Below are 18,087 nucleotides of genomic sequence, written 5' to 3' on the forward strand. Positions count from 1 at the left end.
CAGCCTGCAAAGTGTGCAAACCAAGCTGAGGAAGCTACTGTACTATTCTTTGGTCTAGATGTTGCTTGCATGTCCCTCATGCTGCAAGATAACAAGTAATTTTGAACTCACAACATGTAGGTACCACACATTTCAGCAACCTCCAGCTTCTTCCTAGAGTTTTCATATTTTTTCATTCATTTTTTTAGAAAGAAAATTGCGTTTTCACGAGCAGCAGTAAGTTCTGAATGAAAACCATCATGTTTACCATCCTGATGGCTGACAGAAAATAACATAAATAAAGTGTTCTGGAATAAATAACTGAAACCTTTTCTTTTATGTTAACAGGGCAGAGTCCTCTTAAACCTCCTAGGCCTTCTGCATCCCTCCTGAATAGGCCTCCTTCAGAAAATGACAATCCCTTAATAGTCTTTGAAATTTCTGAAGGTCAGAGGTGCCAAGAAAATCCCAATGCTGTGATATGTCCTGTGCCAAAGCCAAGATCAAGAAGCAATCTCAGACCTGTGGTCAAAAATACTGAAAGTGAGAATGACAATGGAGAGGAAGTGAACCAGTCTACCACAAAAAGGCAGCAACCTCCAGTTCAGCAGTCACCTGTCTTAGATGACAGTTTATTAGACAATCACTTGGTGGTGGACAGCATGAGCACAGAAAAGAGCCAAAATAGTATTGTTTCAAGGATCAAAGTTTTTGAATCCCAAGGAACTAATGATACCTCAGGATTAACAAAAAAGCCAGAAATTGCCCCTCGTTCATTTGCTCCAAGACCTGTTACTGCAAAGAAGCCAGTAGTTCCTCCAAAGCCAGGGGTAAGCAGAATTTCAGGAGACTGGGATGCATGGACAGAAAGCAAGTCAACACCTTCTAAGGAATTGCAACCTCAACCTGAAATGGTTGGGAGCAGTGTTGTAGCCAAACCTGAACTGCCAAAGAAGCCAAAACCTGGCCTCATTAAAAGTAGTAGTAGTGATTTTCTTGATGCAAGGAATGGATCAGTTGCAGAGAACAGTGATGGACAAAAGAAATTTCCTGTTCCTGCTCCACGGCCTCTCGTTCCTAAAAAGTCATGTTATGCAGAAAGTCCTGCCCTTCCTTTGGCGTCACTAAAGCCGATTGCTGCTCCCCCACGGGCTTCCATACCTGCCCAAGACAAAGTTGTCAAGTCTCTGGGGGAATTGTCATCTGCAGCCAACTCCTCAGCACCTGCTTTGCAAAATAAACCAGATGCGGAAGGAGATTTGATCAGTTTTGATGATGACATTTTACCCCTAAGTCCAACTTCCATAGTTAATGATAGCATCAGCTCTGAAGCAGCAGCAGGTAAGAAGAATTATTTTAAACTCCCTGTGGTTACTCTTTGCAGGTGTATGATCCTGTGTGAGCTATGTCTACCAGTCTTGACAGGGTTTATGTTTGTATATGAAATTCCTGGTTGTCTATTATGTCAAGATCATTGTGAAATTACTTGGATTTTGGGACTTGGAAGGTTCCAAGGCAGTATAAGTCTCACAGCATGTGTGCTGGATTTATTATGTGATTACTAAATAATGATAAAAGACTTCAAGTTATATGCTATATGGCACCTCCAGAATGTACCACAGTTCTCTCTGGGGAACTTGGGACATCTTATGTCTTGCCATCTAATCTAACTAATTTATTTGAGTGCCTGAAGCTCTGTAGTGGAAACCTAGTCATCTAGAGAAGCAGCAATGTTTGTGGCATTTAGGGAAACTTGTGATACTCTGTCCATCTCGCCAGGGACTACTTATCTTCTCTTTCCTATCTTTGTGTCTTGTCATGCAACTATATGCTTGCTACACAGTTTTTTCTAATAAGTGAAAACAATTACTTCATATGGGCAGATTAATTACTACAACCAAATCCCTTCCCTAAATCTTGTTTGAGTCCATTAAGCACTTGGGGTCGATTTTTTTTAATGCTGTTTTAGGTAGTTTGAGACACAGGTGGGTGTTGGGCTGTCATTAAATTTTACAGCAATAGGTTTTTCCCTCTTAATGTTCAAGTATGTTCCAATGTATCTTACCAGCCCCATTGCAATCCAGGGGAAGTTCTGCCGTAAAACAGATGTTGTGTCATACAAAATGCTTGTTTAAGGAGCTAACTATGATTTTTGATTATTTTTTTTTTTTTTTTTTTTTTAACCTCATGTTTTGGGTTTGCATGGCAAGGTTTTCGTAGTGGGGGAGCTACAGGGGTCACTTCTGTGAGAAACTGCTGGAAGCTTCCCCTGAATCTGATAGAGCCAATGCCAGCCAGCTCCAAGATGGATGCACTGCTGGCCAAGGCTGAGCCCGTCAGTGACGGTGGTAGAGTCTCTGGGATAACACATTAAGGGGGAAAAGTTGCTGTGGAGGGAGGGACCCCACGCTAGAGCAGGGGAAGAGTGTGAGAAGTCCTCCCCTGCGGAAGAAGGAACTGAGATACAATGTGTGATGAGCTGACCAAACCCCCATTCCCTGTCCCCCAGCATTGCTGGCAGGGAGGAGGTAGAGAAAATTGGAGTAAAATTAAGCTTGAGAAGAAGGGAGGGTTGGGGAGAAGGTGTTTTAAGATTTGGTTTTATTTCTCATTATCCAACTCTGATTGGTAATAAATCACATTTTTGCCCCAAGTCAGGTCTGTTTGCCCATGACGGTAATTGGTGAATGATCTCTTCCTGTCCTTATCTCAATTCATGAGCCTTTCGTCATATTTTCCCTCCCCTGTCCAGCTGAGGAAGGGAGTGATAGAGCAGCTTTGGTGGGCACCTGGTGTACAGCCAGGGTCAACCCAGCACACCTCATTTATCTTTAAACATCTCAGTTTTCTGAAAAGAGAAGCATAGATACTGTGTAGTTGTCACAGTAAATCAATATTAATGGTTGTTAACAAATGCAAGTTCTTCACAGTTTGTGGATTATATTGTTAGATGAAGTTCTGTTTTCTTGTTTCTCCTCTGTATTGGCATAAAAACCCCAAGACAAATGTGGACAGTTCCTTAAAGCCCTAAACTGTTAAGATCAGTGTATCGGGATATGCAGATATCAGGGAAGCTTATGAAAGCAGAGAAATAAGTTAACAGAAGATCCTGCAGGAAAAGTGATTAGCTCAACAAGTCTGTTTTTCTCTTGAACTGACAGATGCCAGGAGCACTGCAGATGCTGTACCAAGCCTGGAAGGAGGCAGGAGTACAGGATGACTAGAGAGGCATTTTATACTTATGTCAAGGAAGTCTATGACTGACAGTGTCTAGCTGAGGACAGAGTCATGATCATTGTGTCTGGAGACTGGAGTTGTGGAGCAGCCATTGTGCATGTGATGGTTTTAGGAGAAAGTTGTAAGCGTGATAGATGACTCTTGTTTTCTGTGCATTTAGGTTAAAGCTTGATTAATAGATTAAACAAACAGTGGCAAAATGTAACTGTTCTAAGTAGCAGACAAGAAAAGAGAATACTTACCTTTTGAAAGTGCATAAAAAGGAAAATGATGTTTTGGCTATGTATGCTAGAAGACTGCCTTTCTCTCAACCTGGAAAAATAAAATAACATTAATTCTGCTATTAAATCAGAGGCTGAGTGGTCCCAAAAGAAATCACCTGAAAAAACAGCTTTTATAATGAAGTGGTAAGAATGTCAGTTTTCATCTTTCTGGTTGGTGTCCTAGGTGTTGTGCTTTATTAAAGAAGAAAATACTTTCCATTCTCATGGTTACAGAAGAATTATTCAGATAATAGTTTCCTGACTACTTGAGTCACCTCTCCATGATTTTATTAATTCAATAAAATGACATCTTCTTACCTACTAAAGAGAGAAATGTCTGACAGCATTATCCCTTTATTACACTGTAAAATTAGGATTCCTTCCAGAGTTTGGAGGCATTTGTGAGTTCAAGATCATATCCTGTACTCCTGATTACTAATGCTGTGCTATGTCGTGACAAATCATTCACAAGAAGAACACTAGCTTTCTGAAAAATGAGGCAATGCGGAGCACTTTCGCATGTTCCCATAGGAACAGCTTAGGACTTGCAAGATGAATCCATAGTAAAATGTTTTGTAAAGGCAGGAAGAGAAGCTCTAATCTTGCTCCCAGTTCACCAGACCTTTGCATTTCTTACATATTTGTCATTGTCATCACTTAGCAAAATGACAGTGCTCTGCTTGTTGTTATGGCAACCCTAGGAAAGGAAGGAAGCTTTTATGCAGCGGTGTTTGAAACTGAGCACCAACAGCTTGTTTGTCAAAGAGCAGTGTTTGTTACCTTACAGATTACAGCATTCACAAAACTTAACTTTTTTCTGATACAGCACAAACACATCTGGTACTTAGAGTAATGTAAATAGAACTGGATGGATCAATCATTGCTGCTGCTAATGCCTGATGCAAAAGTAAGAAGGTGCAGTTGATGATGAGGAGGGTGCAGAAGTTGAAGTGAGCATGTGAATGCAAAGGTGAAACAGGCAAAACAAATTCAGAGTCCTCACAGCAATTTAGTTAACTGACATAAGGCATCAGCTTCCTCTAACAGAATGCTATCATCTTCACAGTAGTGAAAGATATTTGAATATTATATATGTGCTAAGATCAACAATGTTGGTAACAAAACGGTTTATAGTTTCACCAGTTGTCTGTGTTTAACTGGTAGTTTAACTACCAAAGCTCCTGGATGATTTTCTTCCAAGTTTACCTCAGGCAATCACATAGGTTTCCTCAGTGTTTGACAGCATCTCCAACAGCACAGCTGTTAGTACTCACCCTTATCCAAACGTTAATGATTTTATCTTTGTCTGACCCATATGGAGAGGGGGAACCATTCTGGTGCAAATAGAGACTCTGGGTACTGAAATCCCTTTCAAAGCTTTCGGCATCCACTCTGCCAGCTGAAGTCTGTGGGAGCTTTGGAAGCTCAACAGCTCTGAGATTTAGAAGTGAGCTGTGGCAGAACCTTGAATCCAACTCATGTATCTGATGATGGCCCAAGGGAAGTGCCAGGAAGAAGTCAGGAATGACAGATCTGTAGAACTGCTGCTTTCATCAGCAGCCAAAACGATGCCAGTTTTAGGTGCCATAATTTTGGGCTCAGAGGCTAGGGATAATGTTCAAAGCCATTTGTATCCCAACAAAATTACTCCAAGTCAGTTATTTAGAACGTGAAGGCATCTGTTTGGGACTGTAAATCTTGAGGTGCTAATGCTTTGATGACAGTTGTGGTATTTGGATCATCTGGGGTATTTTTACATTTCTCTTATAGCTGATAACAGGGATTTGTGCAGCTCCTGAAGGTTAAAAGTTTTGGTAATCTGTCAGGTGGGCTCTGTTCTCACTAATTTGTTTTTACAAAGGCTTGGAAATAAAATCCTAGTGCAAGTTGAACTGAGTGTAAATTCCGTGGCTTCAGAAGATGCATGATTTTACCCATAACTTGTATTAGTTGCTGTGTTAAAGCATACAGTGTGCATGTTTGCTAAATGTTCTCATAATGTCTATTTTGTATAAAGAAAATAAGATAATAATGCATTTAAAACACACATTTAAATTAAAGCCTGGAGGTGATCGTGCTAGAATGTTTTCATTCCTTTTTGTGAAGAGTTATTCTTCTGTCTCATCTTCTCTCTCTCTCTTTAAAAGAGCATATAATTCACTGATTGCTCTATGCCTGGTATAGCAGAACTCAATTTAAACCAAAGGTAGTTCAGAGAGAGCCTTACCTTACCAGCAGGAGACAGCTCTCTCTAGCTATCTTCATTATATCCGTGTATTTCGATTCTAACAGTAATACAACTACTGCCTTTTTTAACTTTTTTTGTCTCTGTCTACTTTGTCGCAGTTTAAAAGTTCATTTCTGCCTATACAGTGAGAAGAAAATAAACTTCAACCAGACTAGAGCTGCGCTCCATTTCAATGTATTGTTCCTTCTTGTGGCAACTATTCTATGATTCTATGATTCTATGAATGGTGGAATTTGTGTGACATTGTAGTCAATTCAGAAAAACTGCTGTTTGAGTAACTCTAAAGTTGTCTGCTGTGGGGATATTGCCCAGCTGCTTGTTTTTAATTGCTTCCTCAGGAAGGAAAAGAAAAAAGAACTGAAATAGCTCTAACTTGTAGATTAGTCCAGACATATCTCCAAAATAATGCAGCTTTTCTTAGGGTTCTGCTGTGTTACTTCCAATTGCTCTTGTTGGGGTTATTTTAAAGTTACCTGTCTCCTTTTTTATTTACTGTCAAAAGTAGCATCCCCAAGAAAGAGTAAACTATCTCATCCATTTTAATCTGCCATTTGGCTTAAACACTTGAAAAAAACAGATTTACCTGAAGACACACTGTGGGGTGGGTCTGTGCTGTGTCCTGTTGGTTTTGCTGCAAAGTTGGCCATCTCCAGCAGAAGTGGTAACAATAGCCATTAATTCTTCAGCTGCTACAGATATTTGCTTAGTAAACAGAAATTGGAGCCTTCATAGAGCTTATGATTCCACTGTTAGCACAGGAGAGAGCCCTATATTTAGTTTCAGGAAACAAATAAGGTTTTTTAAATCATACCTACGTAATAGATGAAGAGCCCTTTAGGTTGTCAAATGCAAATGAATTTGCTTTTGAGTTCCATGTCAATAGATGCTGTTGAGTGGTAATACACAAGTAATAATGTTCTTAATAATAATTGTCTTCTCTGATGATTAAATCTGTTTATTTTACAATAACACTTAAAACAGCAGATATCCTTTGATCAGAAAGATTGTCAAAGAAAAACAAAATGCTTATTTAAAAGAAGTGTTTATAGTTTTTTTTCCTTTGCTGAAAGCATGTGAGATTCTTGCAAGAAGCTAAATATTTTAAACAACATTATAAATTCCCTTGCCCTTCACATTTTCATTAAAAAGATTGTGTGTGCCTTACTGCTTTCAGTCACCAGTCCTCAGCTTTGGAGATTTCCAGCTTGCCTGTTTGGGGCACTTGAATCTCTTGCCAATGAACAAGCATTCATTCACCTGGCAAGAATAGATAAGGCTGTGTTTCTTAATCTCTAGGGCAATTTGGGGGGTTGTTTTTTCATCACCCACTGTATGTCCAAATACCCTCTGGCATTCAGTTTTTGAAGTTAGGGTGGGTTATGCAACCCATTTCTAACAACGTGACCTCATGGCTGACCTGTTCTGGGCAGGAGGTTGGATTAGAGACCTCCCAAAGGCTCTTGCAATCTAAACTATCCTAGTCTTACTTTAACCAGCAAAACAGATTAATGATGTAGGAACAGCCTCCAAATTCTCACATAATAGCTCATGCTGCTGTACGCAGTCATTTTGTGCCGAAGGCAGTGTAATTACGATCACTTTTACTACTACAGACAAGCTAGCAATGACCCAAACAGTTGTACTTGTAGATACACACAGATAATAAGTGTGGGCAATCCCGCGCTTTCAGAGAGAAGTGCTGAAAGCTCGGAAAAGGTCCATTTATATCTGTCTCTGTGTACGATGTAGTACTGTAGTTTTCCACACCATAAATGCTTGTATTGCCATTAAGTGTTACAATAGCCCAAGAAATTATGCTATTCAAGTAGTAGATTTTATTTTATCTGCTCTCCAACTTTCTAACACTGTGGATAAGATATTTCATTGCTCAGTTAAGGACACCTTGCATTTTCAACAAGTACATTTAGGTTGGATCTTCTGTTTCATCTGTCAGCATTTTTTTTCCCCTATACTTTCCAGAGAACATCAAACTCTACATAATTCCTTGACTTTGTGCACTTTTGTTGTACTGATGGCTAGGCCCCTACCGCAAACTCCATGTGTATCCTGTAAACATCATTTATTCTTTCGGTTGGACTTGTTCCTCAAAATTAGTGATCACTGGCCTTGAGTTACGCCGCCTTTTGGTGATCCATCACACATCAGCACTGAACAGGGAGCAATGCCTAAAACCTATGCAAGTAGTTCACTATGTTTTGTTTGCTCTGAACAGCAATAAATATTGCTGGATAAATTATTCCTCTCCTGAAATCTTTGCACAACTCTTCTCGCATATTAACAAGATTTTTTAAGAAGTTTGAAATTTCTGTTTTGGCACCTGGACATAATGTTTCTCGGAGGAAAGATAATCCTCAAGATCAAACTTTCTGAAATTACTGTGTGCTTGCTCTGGTGCTTTTGATAAAACAGCAAAAGCAGGTGCAGAAATAAAAACTAATGCTTTGGCAATGACATTGGAAAAGCTACTTATATGTAAAGGTTATTACATAGAGAGATTTTTACCAGCCCACTCAAGTACCTGTTTGACTAAAAGTGCCATATCAGGTAAAGCAAATTACCTTGGCCTGATGAATCTTTGAATGAAGCAGAACCACAGAGTCATCATAGCCTCTACCAGAATAACTGGGCTAGTCATTAAAAACCTCTGTGTAGACTGGGGAGAAGGAAATCTTAGAATGCTATGATAGCAGATTTGCTTGTCCCTTTTCCAGTTTTAAGTCTGAAGCCATACTAAGACTACTTCTGAATACTGTATTCCTTTTATTTGAGTGGCTTGGTCTACTCTCCTAGCGTTAGGACAATGCTGAGAAGCCTGAGTTTCACCTCAGCTTACTTTCAGGTTATGTACAGATTGCATCCTGAAAGAGCCTGCATCTCATATCTTATTTCTTTTCTCTCTTCCCCTTCCCTCCCCCCCCCCCCTTTTCTTTTTAATTTCACAGTTTATTAAAAGATTGTGACCAGATCATGGCAATTTTCCATGATTTGCAGAGGGAGCTGCAAATCGCATATTTTAGAAAGGTGTTGTAGTCCATATTATTCCATCTCATCAGAAATACAATCTCTAAGGACAGTGAACTGTTAATTTTGGTGATGAAAATACTGGGGAAAACCGAGATTGAGAAAATTACTGATGCTGGAATTTAGGTAGGATACCTATCTAGTACATCTATTTATAGTTGTGAATAGGTTGCGATTTAGAATGTCTGAGTGAACATCAGGTTTCTGGTTGTAGCATTTCATGGTGCTTCACCCCCATTCCTCTTTGGGATGTTATCTGTCAGGTTTCCATTGAATCTCCAGCTATATTACTAGGAGGGGCCTGTTGAAAATCTTCCTCCAAGTACAGGTTAATTATGCTTTCACAGACACCAGAATGGTTTCATGGGGCTAGGTTTTAATAAAACTATTTCTTGATGACGTTTGGCTCTAATATCTGTTCCTGGAAGACCTCAATAACAATAGTGTTCTGTGTGAAGAGAATGTGTGAGCCTTGCCTTTAACATCTGATTTAGGTTTTTTAATTAAACATTGAAAGTAGACACAGTTGCATACTTCTGTAGTGGCAAGTGTTGTAATGTTAGCATCAACACCTTTCATACTATGTAGTTCTCGTGTACTGAGAGTACTTCTGGCTGGACTAAGCTTCTTCACAGCAGATATTACTATTCTATGCTTTTAGCTTTCCACATATGATTTGTTTGGAGATTCCCCTTATGGCTGCTGAGGTATCCGTTACTGTCTTATTACCATTTACTTAAAGACTACCAATAAATGTTTCAGAAAGATACCCATCTGTCCTGCTCACATGGGAAAAACCTTGTGTTTGCTCTGTAACCTCACAGTGTTTTATTTTAAACAAGGATTGTAAATGAGATTGGGGGGGAAGGGGGGAAGCTGTCTCTCCTAAACTGGTAAAAGAAAGAGATTATATTCAGTGTATATTCAGTGTATTTTAATACACAGCTTTAATTTGTCTTTCCTGTGAACAAGCACAGCAATATATGTTATCACATAAACCTTTGAAACAGAAGCTGTAGAAAAGTGAGACTAAGGAAGACACAGGCTTTAAGCATCATTGAAAAAGTTTAATAAAAAAGAAAAAATCAATAGAAGTCTGTTGATATGTGTTATGAAGAATGCCTTGCAGATTAATTTCCTTGAGCTGAGAAGCTTTAAATGAGTATATTAACAATTCTGTTTTCACACCTCCGTGAATTATGCTCAAACGATGCCCAATTGTTGTTAAACAACGTAAAAATTTGATATGTTGTCAGTCCCATTGCACAAAGCAGCACAGTTGTTTACTCAGCCAATTCCTGCTGCAAACCCAGCACTGGGGAATGGAATAACACAAACAAGGTAATGAGTTTTAAACTAATTATGAGGTGACAACAGTATAATTGAACATAGGATAATGAGTGGAAAACTAAGGTTCATTGAGTGGTTTTCTCAGCCTTAGAAATAACTTTTCTCAGACTTAAAAATTACTTCTCAGATTTATTGATGTAGAGACCTCTGCCAATGGTTGAATGGTCAAGAAAATCATTTCTATGCGTAGCAATGATTAACAGCTGACAAACAGTAATTTTGTACAATTTTAAATCTCCTGTAAATTTACAGGAATACAGATCTGTGATTGATTATTTTGTGTGTTTAGAGCATTTCCACTTGGTCTCACAATGTCTATATTTTTATAAGATGGAGGCTTTGGAAAATTGTTTCCTCATTCTTCATGCAGAACTTCCTCAACATCTGCAGAACCTGACCTTGAGAGGTGCTGTGTGTGCCCGCATGTTCGCTATGGTCTGCTGTTTCAAGCAAGGAGCCCGTGACTTAGCCCTGCTCACATTTCCACTCCTCACCATGTGGCTCCAGCTTCCCAATGGGCCAGTGCTGCACTGAGGCCCCACTGCCCTGCTGCCTCACCAGGGTCACTCCTTATATCTGTCATAAGATGCCAGATAATTGAAAGAGAGCAGAAAGCCCAGGTTCAAGTTTTCTATTTTCAGCTGCACTAAAGTCACTCTGAACACCAGCATAAGAGTTTAGATTAGGTAAATCTTTCTTAATGCAATTCATATGTTAGAACTGTAGCTAGCAGACATAGGGGTAAAGGAGAAAAGGAAAATTACAACTGCAGGCTTGTTCCAAGAGTGGGATTTTTGTTTCTTGTAATGACCATACTGCCAGAATGTGTGCACCCCTCTTGTGGTCTGTGTTTTCAAATCCTCTAGAAAAACCCTTGCTCTGGTGCAGCTTTCATTGAAGAGGCCTAAACCTTGTACGGACTAGTGCTAATCCGTAACTTAAGGTGTTAGTTATACCCTTACCTCCTAAAATATTGTGGGTTGCCTGGGCCTGGTTTCTCGATGTGCCAGTGTCTTTGGGGACAATGCAATGGAGCTATCTTCTGTCTGGATGGTAAGAGCTTACTGTTAACTATAATCTATATACCTTTAGGTGTAGACAAATCGTTGGCCTTTCAAAGCCAGTTTGGATGACTCAAGGCCAGGTTGGATGAGGCTTTGAGCAACCTGGGCTAGTGGAAGATGTCCCTGCCCATGACAGGGGAATTGGAACTAAATTTCCTTTTAAGGTCTCTTTCAACTGTGATTCTGTGATCTGAACTGTAAGCTTGAAGCTGTTGTACACACAGCTTGACAGAAGGAATTGATGTGCTTTGATTAGTGATTAAAATGTGACATGAAGGTACCCAGGCAGATTTCTGGGGAACCTATAGGCAGGTAAATGTCTTGACTTTGAAAAAGACCATGGCACAAACCCCCATGGCACACCTATATGTGATGGATATACCTACAAAGAGAGCCTTTAGCGAGGGGCTAGTGGGAGGTGGACATCTGAGCAGGGTTGAGCATGCACGGGCCGTGCAGGATGTTGTCCCTGCTGTTGCTACACTGCATGCTGGTAGTAGGGAGGGCTGGGGGCATGGACAGAAGGGGCTGCAAAAATAAGTGGCAGCAGTGGCTGGGGGAGCTGTGACTGCCAAGTTGGGGGCGGGAGGGGGGGAGGACAGTCCATTACAGTGTGTAATTCAGCAGTTCAATATGACACCATGTTTTCTCTCTGTGAAATTACTTTGGGCCTATTTTTGGTTATTTTTGGTGTTATATTATCCAAGTATCCACTTGGACGCAAAAACCTGATGTGTTCCGTCTTGTGTCAAGGTCTTTACTACAGTTTTCTGACAGTTACCATATCCCTAATCCCTTTCACCTCTAATGCTTTACGGCTTTACAGATGACACCAACAGTATCTCAGAGTGGAAATTTATCAGAGAGCCACAAGGTCTTTGTGTTGATCTGTAAGAAATCATGATATTGTATTACATAATTTTTAAAATTGGAGGTTTTGTGTTAAAGATAAAATTGTATCAAATATAGGACTTCCAAATTTATCAAAAAGTGTGGTAGTACTTTGAAGAAAGGGTATGTTTTTATAGAAAGTCCTGAAGAATTTAAAGAGATACCCAGCATACCTCCTCTCTGAGACTCTGACACTCCATAAATAACATCTCATTGAGCTGCACATCTTAAAAGGCCACCAGAGGAGATCAAACTCAGTTGTTGGGGCTATGAATATGTGTCATGGAGAATTTATTATCTGGCATCCTTCTCCAGTTTCTACTTCACATATTTACAATTCTGTAAAACGTTGCCTTTTTACTACAGTTTTTGGTAACGTCAGAGAAAAAGGTGGCAGTTAACAATGGAGAAGAGGTATAAAGGAAGTATTGCTCTTTGATGTGAAGGTGTACTTCAGAAAAGAAGCCATTGATTTCGATTTCATTTATGTACAAGTATTTCTACAGCTGCCTTCTACATGCACATATGTTCCCATGCCTATTAATAAGAGACCAGTGCTTAAGTTTATGAAGCATAGAAAACATTGCTCCTGTCTTACTGATGGAATGACTGGACAGGCTTGTAGAGGAATGAGTGATACAGGCAGGGGCAGAGCTCAGGCATGGCTCCCAGTCCTTGGTCTGAACCAGTCTCCTGCTTGACGCCAGGTTTATAATCAACAGTATTATGCAGAATCTTCCAGGGAATTAGTTGTTCTACAGCAAAGGCATTTTGTAATCAGTAATATTTAAATGTTTTGGTTTGCTTTGTTTTGTTTCTGTAGGCATTTTTTCTGCTGCAGTGCTGACTGTTTAGCTTTGGCAAGATTTTTATTGATTAAAACTTTTTAGTGAATTTGTTCACAGCTATGTTTGCATATTAGAGCAACTGCTTTGAAAACATTTCCCTAAAGCCATCCTGATTTCAGGTCCCTATTATGAAGCAATGCAGTTCCTCTTGTTCAGTGGCTTATATAATCCCGGAAAGCATCTGGAGCATGTTTATGTGTCAACTATGAATGCAGATGTACAGAAAAGACATGTTATTTGCGAAAAGCTGAGTACTCTTATTTGCATCAGCCTGGGTATTTTATTATTATCACTTTCTTGTGTGTGAAATATATAAGTCCTCAATAACGAAAGCAATACCCAGTGAGATTTTGTTGAACAGATAAATATTAAATGGGGGGTGTGTGTTTTTGTTTCTTTCCTTTTAGATCCATTTCAGTTCCTCACCAAAAGTGAACCTGCAAAGGAACAAACTGTTCAACCAGCTTTAGCCCGGAAACCCACTGTGATCCGAATCCCAGCTAAACCCGGGAAGTGTAAGTTCTTCTCTCAAACTGTCTAAGAAATCTCAGAAAACCATTTTAACTGGGATTTACTGTTTACTAGTTGCGTTGCTGCTTATTAGCTGTATTAGCTACCAAAGGAATTGTGTGGTACAGTTTGACAAGACAGAGGAGCCAACCTAAGGGCTGTGGTGGGAAGGAGAAATAGCTGAGAGTCATGTTCCCCTCTCCCTGCCTCCAGCTATCTCGTCTGTCTCCCTGCTCTGCACTGCGTCTGATGTCCCTTGCACCTTATGGAGCTAATGCATATCAGAAGTGAAGCAGTGGGGACTTCTAAGGAAAGCAGCAGGGAAGAGCTGGAGGAGACCCTTTTCAGCAGAAGCAAGCTTGTTTTGTCGTCTAAACCATATCACTGAGTTGTACCTTTGGTCAAATTCACTTCTGACGTCTGCTGAGAACCTTTGACTGCTGCTCCCGACCTTCCTGAGAACAGGGTCCTCGCTTGTCAAAGGAACATTAGTGTATTAAACTTTGCTTCAAACACAGCTTAGTTGGGATGTAAGGATAATTTTCACAGATTACATCAAAATGTTCCCTTGGCCCTTGTTAAATTTGAAATCTGTGACCATTTAAGCAATAGCGTTTTGGTAGCAGTTGAGGGGATAAAAATGGCATGTGAGAACTTGGATGCAAAAACCTGATGTGTTCAACTTTGTGTCAAGGTCTTGACTATAGTTTTCTGACAGTTACTGTATCCCTAATGCCTTTCACCTCTAATCCTTTACGGCTGTACAAATGACATTGGCAGTATCTCAGAGTGAAAATTTATCAGAGAGACACAAGGTCTTTGTGTTGATCTTTGTATGCCAGAGTACACGCTTGCTTCTCTTTAGCCTTATGTTTTATCCTCAAAGCTTAGGGAGAAATGTCACGAGATAGCTCTTAAAACTCGTATTTCAAAATCATGTTTTACTACACTGACTAGATGTAGAGCCAGTTTGTAGCAACCAGATGTCCAGGTGGCTTTTCTCCTAAGATTTTCTCTCATTATTTCCCAAGTTCCCTTTCCCCCCTCCTCACCCTCCCAGTGCTAAAATACTAGGAATTCCTTTCCTCTGTGTATGTGAGAAACACATTCAAAATGATTGAAAATGCAGAGAAGACTGAAGGTAAAGCTGTGAGGAAAAGTCTTTCTGTTAATACCTGATCATAAGTTTTTTTCAGTTGGAAGAATACACTTACAAACTACTGTAAAGAACCCAAGATATAATTCTTATCCAAAAAGGAAAGTGTAATTTCCGGGGGGGGGGTGAGGGGGCGGAGGAAGAGAGGAAGGAAAAAGAAGAAAAAAACTGACAATTTAGTTATTTATTTATTTAATTAATTTCCTTCCCTGAGCTGGATTCTCTTTTGAACTTGTAGCTGACTGGTCCCTTGCTGCTCTCTAGTGGTAATGGAACTTTCCACAGGAGACTGCCGCCCATACTGTGCTTAAGTGCAATTGTCAGGGGAATGTGAAGGACTGCTTCATGGGAGGCTGTAGCTAGAAGATTAACGGGATGTGGAGGAACAGAAGCAGGTTCTAAGAAAGCGGAGTAGTCTTATGTCAATAGAAATGTAAGATGTTAAAAGTTAACAAATTAGAAAAGTAAGTTGTAAGTAAGTTGTACTTATTTGGACCAAAGTATAAGATGGATACAGTAGGATTTACCTTGTAAGAGGGCCTCATAATCTCAGTACAAGGGGTCTTTCACCATCTTGGGTGTGGAGGGAGATTAATTCTGTCAGGAATCACTGCAAACCTAAAAGAAAGATCCCAAAACTACCAAAAAGGGGACAGAGCTGTATGCTTAAGAATTTGAACTCCAGTAATGCACTCATTTAGCATTAACATTTTTGTTGAGATTTTATTAGAAAGGAAATATTAAACTTCCACTTCAGTCATTACACTTAGAAATCACTGAAAATAACACCTGCCTTCTAGTTCTTGGGTGTTTTTTTTCTTCCTTTATTTCCTTTAATTTTGGTCTCGTAAAGAGTAAAGTCAAGGAAATTAGGCCATCTGTGTATATATCAAGATTTGAAGTGGTGTGAATAAGTCTCTCGTGCTTTTTATAGAACAGTAAGGTATGATTAGAGAAGATTTCTCTTGCAATTACTGTCAGGTATTGGTTTTATTTTTCATCCACCTTACTAGTTTACAAGAGTGATGAACTGCACTAGTTTTGTTTTTCCTGTGCTTGGTCATAGGTGGTTGCAGGAAACCAACATGGTAACTGTGACTTGCTTCTAAGAATAAGGGATTTATCCTTCAACTGATCCATTTTTAAACATCACACCAGTGTTTTAGATCATAATAATGCAACTGAGATGTTAAAAACAAACAACGCTTCTCCTTCCTACAGGTTGTTTCTTTGAAAGTACTTTCCATGAAATGAGCAACTGAAAGTTTTCATTTGGATAGAATCTTTTTTGTCATCGATCTGTAAATGTCCAGGCTGTCTCCATATATTTTTACGTAACTCCAAGACTGGCTAAGTCTGACTGGAAGTCAGAAGAGCTGAAGTTCTTTGTATGAAATTAATATTCTTGGTATAAAATACATTGTAAAATAGATGGCAGGGTTCTAATATATAAAGACAAAATGATTGGTAAATATACTGGCAAAACCTGTTTAAGTGCTTCCCAGATTTCAGCGGGAGAGACGGGAGAGACGTTGAAAGCAATATAATACATAATTAGCAGGTTTTTATGTTCTTTATTGAGACTAAAGACATCATCACTCTTCCCTAGTAAGAGCTGTACTGCTTCCTCTTCCATTTCCTATATTTGCTTAGCTCCTTAAAGACTACCAGAGAGCTTCCATCTCCGTTTTCTTTCTGCCACCGTGACTTTTGAAGCAGGCAACAGTTTCTTTTCTTGCCTTTACCTTTCTGGAGATTCTTCCATCCAAGTCTCCTGATCTTTCAGGGTTACTTGAAATAACCCTCAGCTGTTTTCCAGCCTGAAGGATATTCCAGGAGCTGACAGCTGAAAAAAGTGAGCCAGTTTAGAAATGTGGCTGAGAGATGGTGATGGTGTTTCAGGGTATCCCGTAATGGGTCTGACATTCCCAAGGGTAGAAACTCTTCTACTCGTCTAATATTATATCAACAAGTATTGCAGCTGAAATCCTGAAACCCTAGAATAGTTTACTGGTGTCCTGAGTGTAAAGTGAAGATCCATTATGCAGGATGGGAAGTATTCCTGAAGTTAACTTCAGAGTTGCAATATTCCTTTCATGTCCCTTTTCTCTTCAATAGTCTTTAAGTGTTCCTGCTCATTGGCTGCTCTGGCTTTGAGGAAGGAAGTTGTGTTCACAAAAAAAATGCCTCAAACCAGTGTGCATTCCCTCACCTATTGTTGGTTCATGTAAAGAAGCTATTAATTAGACTTTCATGTGGGAACTTTTTGGATTTTTTACAGCTTTAAATGAAATCCTGTATAGCCCTCCACCACTTCCTGCTGAAAAGCCTATTGGGAACACCTCTGATATCACAGTGGGAAAACAGAATAGTGGTGGCCTAGTAAAAAAAGTGGTAAGTTAGAACTGTTTTCCTGTATTACAACTTTGCCTGCTTTGGTTAACAGATCTCTTGTGACTCTCAAGCATTCCTAAAGTAAGTTATTTGAAGGACCAAAGGATTAAAAGAACTACTCAAAAATATAAGGCTTTTTTCTTTTAATTGCGTTCTCTAGTTTAATCAGGTAATTTAGACTGCTGTCAGTTCTGAAAAGCACTTTGTTGATTTTACTAAACTTTGATCAAATCTATCTTCAATTTTCTGTATTTAGTAGCTGGAATCAGGATATTCTACAACTTACTTTCAAAAGCACTGCAAAGTGGTTCAAAGTCCTATGAGAGTTACATAGTGAAATGCTGTCAAAGTCCTTTAGAAATGTATTTTTTTAACTCCCTACACACGGTACCTCTCGGTGTTTGTGCTAATTTCCAGGCAGAGGAAACTTTTCTGTAGATGAATGAAGCTTGCTTTCTTCAGCTCTTTCCTTCTAGTTGTTTTCTCCTGGTCCTGTTAGAGCCAGAGTAGAATCATCTATTTGGGAAAATAAGGCTCTGCTTCTTGCTCCTGAGCACCTAGTAATGGTAGACGTTGTAGCTGTGTATCCTATATGCCCTTTGGCACAGATTTACAAAAGGGAATTAAAACAAACTAGAAAATGATAGTAGAATTTCCAAACATTGAGTGCTGTGATGGCAAGAATGGCAGAGTCTTGGAAACCACAGGCAGTAAAAAGATAAAGTCAAATCAGAAGCCCTCACTAAATAGAGAGCTACCAACAAATTTCTTTGTGGCTACCTCTGCTAATAGGATAAAGTGGTTTTTAAATGTCATGATTGAAGAGGCTGTTCATAGAGGTCCCATCTTTTCTGAATAATGCTGAAAAAATAATGTCCAATACAAGATGTTAAATAACATTTTAAAGAATGCAACCCCAAAACTTTTCCAATGTCATCCAGGTTATTGTGACAGGCATGTGTAAGCCTTAGATAATATTTTTAAGGAAAAGACTGCATCAAATCCACTGAAACATTTAAATCTTATCCTTGGAAAGATAAGAACTTCTGTGCTTCTAAAGCTAGTATTGTTTGTCAGTGGAAGTGATTAACCAACAACAGTAAAA

The 18,087-nt window shown here is 39.4% G+C and overlaps 1 protein-coding gene across 4 annotated transcripts in view; it reads left to right on the top strand.

Moving 5' to 3' along the window:
- Window positions 1-18,087, top strand: part of SH3D19 (SH3 domain containing 19) — an 85,631-nt gene that overhangs the window by 49,330 nt on the left and 18,214 nt on the right. For all 4 annotated transcript variants that reach the window (XM_030492245.1, XM_030492242.1, XM_030492244.1 and 1 more), the window contains 3 exons: window positions 328-1,320; window positions 13,330-13,437; window positions 16,870-16,982. In XM_030492245.1, the coding sequence (XP_030348105.1) occupies window positions 328-1,320; window positions 13,330-13,437; window positions 16,870-16,982 (1,214 nt within the window). The remainder of the gene's footprint in view (window positions 1-327; window positions 1,321-13,329; window positions 13,438-16,869; window positions 16,983-18,087) is intronic.

This window comes from Strigops habroptila, chromosome 7 (assembly GCF_004027225.2).
Source record: "Strigops habroptila isolate Jane chromosome 7, bStrHab1.2.pri, whole genome shotgun sequence".
NCBI lineage: Eukaryota > Metazoa > Chordata > Aves > Psittaciformes > Psittacidae > Strigops > Strigops habroptila.